Source organism: Carlito syrichta, unplaced genomic scaffold (assembly GCF_000164805.1).
Source record: "Carlito syrichta isolate Samal-C Ts95f unplaced genomic scaffold, Tarsius_syrichta-2.0.1 Scaffold311904, whole genome shotgun sequence".
NCBI classification, from domain to species: Eukaryota; Metazoa; Chordata; class Mammalia; order Primates; family Tarsiidae; genus Carlito; species Carlito syrichta.
The window spans coordinates 149,120-156,077 of NW_007256000.1; the positions used below are offsets into that span (position 1 = coordinate 149,120).

A 6,958-nucleotide genomic window follows, 5' to 3' on the forward strand; every position below is an offset into this window, starting at 1 on the left:
TCGCCTGGGGTGTCCCCTCAGAGACCTGGATGCCAGAGTGGGCAGGCAGCCCCTGGGGACCTAGCTCCTCCTGGAAGGGGATTTGGGCACTGCCCACCTTTCCTGGGTCTCCTGAATGATGGGTAGGCCATGGCAGGATCTCAGCCCAGCCAGTCCCGGGAGTTGCCCAGCTGGTGTGATGTGGCCCCCAACCCAGAGCTGTCCACAGCAGTGTGGGGATGTGTCCACATGGAGAGAACGTAAGGGGCTGTGATGGAGCGTGTAGGGTGGGGGTGCAGGCCCGGCGGTCATGGCGCCTCCTTGGAGTGGCCTAAGTGCAGGAGCCCAGGCAGGTGGATCCCACAGTGGTTGTGGGGGCGGGGCAGCTGGCCTGGGGCGAGTGAGGCATGTGGGTGGCTGTGGACGGTGGCGGTGCCAGTGGTGTGTGGTGGGGACGCTATCTCCTGTGTCTGGAGAGCCCTGCCGCACCCCATGGCACTGACTGGCTTCACCCACTCCCTGTGCGGACCTAGTTATTTTTCCCAGCTTTGGGGGAGGCTGGGAAGGTGGCTTCCCCTGGAATGGGGAGCTGTGTCCTTTCCAGATCAGTATTTTAATTAATTTATTTTTTTTAGTTGGGGTCTCATTCTGTCACCCAGGCTGGAGTGCAGTAGTGCGATCACAGCTCACTGCAGCATCGACCTCCTGGGCTCAGGCGATTCTCCTGCCTCAGCCTCCTGAGTAGCTGGGACTACAGGTGCACAACACCACGCCTAGCTAATTTTTTGTTTTGTAGAGATGACATCTCGCTATGTTGCCCAGGATCATCTCGAACTCCTGGGCTCAATGATCTTGCCTCGGCCTCCCAAAGAGCTGGGATTATAGGCAGGAACCACTGTGCCTGGCTGGGGACCAGTATTTTTAGATGGGAGTGTTTGTGTTCCTGCCCACAGGCCATGGAGCACTCAGTGCAACTGACACCGATCGTTAGTCCTGTGGTTTCTGGGTGAGGAGGACACAGCCATCTGAGGCTGTGCTGGGTGGCCAGGTGGGCCTTGTGCCGACTGTGGAGCTGCCCACTGTGGGAAGCTGACGTCTCTGCCTTCCTTGGCCAAGCAAAACCTGGGGGTGCACCTGGGGACACAGGGGAGGAGCCTGGCCCTGGGGACCTCAGTCTGAGCTGCTGCTGGAGGGTTGTGCTTGGGAAGACTTCCTGGAGAAGGAGGGGCTCAGGCAGCACCACCAAGGTGGGGGTGGAGTGGAAAGGCCCATCCTGATGCTAAGCCCCGCCTCAGGCCAGCGATAGGGACCTTGGAAGGATTCCAGAGCCTCTGGGATGGGTGGGAGCTAGGGAGGGCCATGGGGTGTGGCCCAGGTAAAGTAGGGAATGGGGGGGTGGAGACAGCAAGTCCCCCACGCATCACTTGTGTCCCTTGGCACCCTGGGTAAGCCCCGCCCCCCTGCATGAGCCCTGAGGACACACCCTACTGACTGGGGAAAGGGAGCTGAGGCCCCAGGGAACAGATCGGAATTGGGGTGGGGTGCCAGAGGAGCAAGGAAGGCCCCCACCCCCGGGGCAGAGCTGGGAAAGCGCAGCAGACGACTGTGCCACCAGCAACAGGCCTTGCCCCTCTGGGCTTGCCCCGGAGCCCCCTCAGGTCCAGCACTGCCCTTCCCTGGGGGATGGGCTGGGTCTGCTGGTGGCTCTGTGGGGCGGATCCTGCACGGTGTCCAGGCCAGCTGGCATCCTGTGCTCACCCGTGACGGGGTATCCTGGGCTGGCTGGGCAGAGCTGTCTGCGTGGCTGCATGCCGGGTGACGGTGGGTCTGGCTACAGCGCCCCCACCCTTCCCACCCCCCAGGCCAGTGCATCTCTCCTCAGTTAGGCCTGGATTTACAGCTGCTCATCTTTGGGTAACTGCGCATTTCAGGGTGTTTAAAGAGCTGCGAAGCGTGGCAGCCCCGGCGGGCTCCAGCGCGTGGTGATCCGGCTTCTAGTGCCTCTCCCTGGCCGAGGCATCACCACTGCACCAGAGGGAGCGGGCTGGCTCAGCCGGGAGCTTAGCATGAGTGTCCCTCCCTGGGGCATCTGGGGCTCGCCCTCCGGCAGCCTGGTGACCGGAAGGCCCCTTGGTGCAGGGGTATGCCTATGGGAGTGTCTGTGGGGTGTCCACGGTCACAGACAGGGGTGCATGTGCTGTGTCTGCTCTGGCTGAAGCCCTTCTCTAACGGGGACCCCAGGCGGGCACCCAGCTGCATGTGTTTGACAGAGACCAGTCCCCACCCAGGGTGCAAGGTATGGGTGGAGCATGCAGAGTGCAGCATGCAGGGTGCAGCTGAGCCTGAGCTCCGGTCGTCTGTGGAGGGGGCAGCAGGTTGTGGCTCCATCCCTGAGCTCGAGGCACCTGTGGACGGGGTGGTGGGCAGTGGTGCGGGCTCTGGCTGGCTTTGAGGTGTGGAGCTTCGGGATAAATGAGTGGTTTGTGTGGTGGCCCTGGGGCGGGATGGCCCAGGAGCTGCCTGAACCGGCCTGGGGGGGCGGGGGCGGGGAGCCCAGGTGTGCCTGTTCTCGTGGTGCTGGGAAGGCTCCCTGGGCTCCCCCTCAGAGTCCACAGGGGCCGCAGCTCTGGGTGGGTGCTGGCTAGGCGACACCTGAGCTGCCAGACACGGGCAGGACACGAGCTGCATAGCCTCGCAAGCGTTGCATAAGCAGCCGAGGAGCGTTCCAGATACACAAATGCATGTTATGTAGCCGCCATCTGCGGGGAGAAAGAACTGGGAACTTAATGAGTTTAAAACATCAAGAGAAGCTGTGTGGGGGGAGTGAGGGTTTTCACGGGCCTGGCTTTCCAGATCCCTCCTCCTGGCAACTGCCTCCATGCCCTGGGCAGACCCAAGCAGCAGGCGGGGGAGGCGGGTAGGGAAGGGGTGATCAAGCTCTGGCCCATCTCCCCCGCCAGCCTTCCCCTCCCCATCTTCCTCCCGGGCCTGGCTCAAGTCCACCTCTTCCAGGAAGACCTCCTGGGGCCACTGGGGAAGCTGTCCCGGCCTCCCAGTTTCTGCCTGTCCTAAGCCTGGACTCACCCTGTCTCCCGTTCTCTCCACTGGGTCAGACCAAGGCCGAGGACGACGTGGAGTCTGTTGAGGACGCCGGGGCCAGCAGACGCAACAGCCGGCTTCTCAAGGGCAGCTTGTCCAGGCGCAAGGTCCAGTGGGGTACCTGACTGGGGGCCGATCTGAGCCCGCTGTCCCCCCGTCCCAGCCAGAGAGGAGGGGTCTCCTGCAGCCCCGGGCCCTGGCTCAGGGTGCAGGGTCCCCTTTGAGGCCTTGGCTGTGCTGCTGGCTGGGGCTGGTAGGGAGCCGGTGTCCCTGGGCCACTGGTCACCGCCCACCGTGGCCCACGCTGACCAATACCCCAAGCTCAGGTGCCCTGAGGCTGCCCTAAGAGTCCACTGGGCCCAGACCCAGAGGGCACCTCAGAGGCCTTGGCAGGCCCGGCCAGTAGAACCCCAGAGGACAGGCCGCCTGGGCCCTCCCAGCCTTTGCCGGTGCCCTGGCCAGGTTCATAGCTCTGTTCTCTCACACAGAAAAAGAGCAGCAAGCTGAAGAAGGTGACCAGCGCGGAGGAGGGGGATGAGGACCTGGATTCCCCGGGAGGCCCTAGCCGAGGGTCAGTGCCCTGTCGCCGGGTGGGGGCAGGCTCTTAAGATCCCGGGCCCTGGCGCCAGATGTGGTGCCCACCTCCCTCCCTGGACACGCAGGACTGAGGAGCGGGTGTGGGCCCATCCCCATCCTGGATCCTGGGGAGACCAAGTGAAGCGAGGCCGCTGTCCTCAGGCAGCAGCGGAAAGGGGGTGTGTGCCGAGCTGCGCAGCGGTCTGGTCAGCCGGGGACGGGGTGGACCGAGAGCCCCAGCTTCTCAAGGCCCAGACACCATTGAGCCTCAGGCCTCAGGCTTCACCGCTGCCTTCTGAGTCCCCAGCCTCATGCCCTCCCAAGGGGCTGTGTCCGTCTCTAGGTGTCAGATGCCCCCCACGAGGCAGCTCCTACATTTCTGGCCCAGGCATCCCGGACGTGGGGTCCCTGGCCCCCATGTCTAACTGTTTCCCTCAGTGCTGCCTGGAGTCGTCCAGGGCCTCAGACCCACAGGTCCAGCCAGGAGCTCCGGCCCCTCCCCAACCCCTCCCCAACCCCTCCCCACTGTGGAGAGGTCACCCACCTCCATGCAGGCTGCCAGGGACGCCAGGCAGGACTGGGGTTCCTGAGATCTGGGCCAAGTGGGAAAACCGGCCACAGGGCTGCCCACGCACCACAGGGGGGCTGCTGGGGGCAGGCTACACTGGCTCCGGGGACCTCCCTCCTGGTCACACGCCGATCCTGCACGGCGTGAGCTCTGGTCTTCTGCACCCCTCTCCCCATCTCCCCCCTGTTTCCTTCCCCAAATGCCTCCTCCGAGCCTGTCCTCCCCCCCACAACCACACACCAGTGGGCTCTGCCCTTCCCACACAGCTAGACCCTGTCACTACTGCCTGGGCGGCCCTGGGCTTCCCGTGCCTCTGCCTCTCCTCCACAAGAGCGAGTCCAAGTCAGACACAGGCTCCGGGTCTCGTCTCTCCCCGGCCCAGAACCTTCTGGAAGCCCCACATCAGCCTGAGCTGGGCAGTCTACCCTGTTCTCCTTCTGCACACGCACATCCTGCCTGGACCCCGAGTTCCCACAGCCCCTGTTGAGGTCTGCTGGTCTCCAAGGGGCTCAGGGCCCATCCTGCCCTAGCACTGCCCAAGGGGTCACTCGTGTCTGGGCACTGGGAACATGGGGTGTGGTGAACTCATGAACCTGCCAAGCCCTGCCGCCTCACCTCTTGGAGCTGGGCACCAGGCTGGTCCTGAAGTGGGTGCTGACCCTGGGGTCCTGACTCCCCTGCCCTCCCCGCAGGACAACCCGGCAGAAGAAGACCATGAAACTGTCCCGGGCCCTCTCAGACCTGGTGAAATACACCAAGTCTGTGGGCAGCCACGATGTGGAGACGGAGGGTGAGGGCCATGGGGCACAGGGCAGATGGTGCGGGGCTGTGGGGCTGTGGGTTGGGGGGCAGGACCATGGGCATGGGGGCATGGGTGGGGCCCACAGGGATGCAGGGTGGTGGGCAGGAGCTTGGGGCTGCAGGGCGTGGGGGGGGCATGAGGGTTCAGGGGAGGGGTGTGGGGTGGGGGACACGGGACGAGAGGGCTCAGGACTGGGCAGGGCCACGGGGCGGGGCCACGGGGCGGGGCTTCCCACCCGACACGGGTGCTGCAGCACCTGGTGAGCTCTCGTCTGATGCCCACCATGGTGCCGCAGTGGTGTCCAGCTGGCAGGTGTCGTCCTTCAGCGAGACCAAGGCCCACCAGATCCTGCAGCAGAAGCCCACCCAGTACCTGCGCTTCAACCAGAGCCAGCTCTCACGCATCTACCCCTCCTCCTACCGCGTGGACTCCAGCAACTACAACCCGCAGCCCTTCTGGAACGCGGGCTGCCAGATGGGTGGGTGCCGGGGCCAGGCGCGTGGGAGGGCCCGGGGGTCCCTGGGTCTGCCCTGGCTCTGATGCCCACCGTGGAGAAGCCGCCCACCTCCACGCAGGCTGCCAGAGACGCCAGGCGGGACTGGGGTTCCTGAGATCTGGGCCAAGTGGGAGAACCGGCCACAGGCCTGCCCACGCACCGCAGGGGGCGTGCTGGGGGCAGGCTACACCGGCTCCGGGGACCTCCCTCCAGGGCACACGTTGGCCCTGCATGGCGTGAGCCCAGTGGAGGGAGCGGCTGCACGGGGAAGGTGCGCCTGGGGCGGGGGTGGGACAGCTCACCCACCAGGTGCTCCTGTTCCCCACAGTCGCCTTGAACTACCAGTCGGAAGGGCGGATGCTGCAGCTGAACCGGGCCAAGTTCAGCGCCAACGGCCACTGTGGCTACGTGCTCAAGCCCCCATGCATGTGCCAGGGTGAGGTGGGGTGGAAGGGCTCGGGGCCCAGGACAAGAGCGCTGGGGGTGAGGGTGCCCAGCACAGGAGGGGAATGGGGCCGCAAGGATGGGTGGGACACCCCGGCTTTGCAGGAATGGGGTGGGGCAGGGAGTCTGGGCCCCACGTGAGATTCCTTGGCAGGCCTGTGGGGAGGCCATGCCAGCACCCCAGCGCCCCGACCGGCCTGTCAGGGCTCTTCTGTGGTGTCCTGGGCCTGGCCGGGCCAGGCACCTTCAGAATCCTCCTCCCTCAGACACTTGTGCTTTCTCCCCTGCGGGCTGCCAGTGACTAGGGCTTTTTTACCACTGTGTCCTGACCCTCCCCCGTCCCTGCCCAAGGCTCGAACTGCACCCCCCTCTGCCCTTTGCCCCCCAGCCAGCAGCGCCTGACGCTCTGACATCAGCGACCCCTCCCTGAGGCAGCCTGCCCTCTCTGGCTTACCATGGGAGGGCCGGGCTTGGTCCAGATCCCAGGGTGGTCACCAAAGGACCCGGACACATGTGTCCGTGAGGCCTGCCTCTGAGGTCCCTTGCTGCCGTGCCGCCCCTCCCCCTGGCCCCACCCACAGGCTTCTGTCTACCTGGGGGCAGGCAGGGCTGGGAGTGCTCGGCCTGAGTGTGGGGAGGCTGGGCAGGGCTCACCCTACCCGTGTCACTCAGGTGTCTTCAACCCCAACTCCGAGGACCCCCTGCCCGGGCGGCTCAAGAAGCAGCTGGTGCTGAGGATCATCAGCGGACAGCAGCTCCCCAAGCCCCGGGACTCCGTGCTAGGCGACCGCGGGGAGGTGCGGCCGGGTGGACGGTGTGTGGAGAGGGGCGGAGCAGAGGAGTGGGCACAACACCCAACCGCTGCCGCCCCGCTCTGTCCCTCCCAGATCATCGACCCCTTCGTGGAGGTGGAGATCATTGGGCTGCCCGTGGACTGCAGCAAGGAACAGACCCGCGTGGTGGACGACAACGGTGAGGCCAGGTGGGCCTGCCG

At 65.3% G+C, this 6,958-nt stretch overlaps 1 protein-coding gene across 1 annotated transcript in view; it reads left to right on the forward strand.

The window, feature by feature from the left end:
- The window catches only part of PLCH2 (phospholipase C eta 2), a 25,804-nt gene that overhangs the window by 12,949 nt on the left and 5,897 nt on the right, over positions 1-6,958 (forward strand). Inside the window, exons 11-17 of the mRNA XM_021718186.1 lie at positions 3,093-3,185; positions 3,567-3,649; positions 4,915-5,012; positions 5,320-5,502; positions 5,849-5,956; positions 6,637-6,761; positions 6,852-6,936. Of these exons, the coding sequence (XP_021573861.1) occupies positions 3,093-3,185; positions 3,567-3,649; positions 4,915-5,012; positions 5,320-5,502; positions 5,849-5,956; positions 6,637-6,761; positions 6,852-6,936 (775 nt within the window). The remainder of the gene's footprint in view (positions 1-3,092; positions 3,186-3,566; positions 3,650-4,914; positions 5,013-5,319; positions 5,503-5,848; positions 5,957-6,636; positions 6,762-6,851; positions 6,937-6,958) is intronic.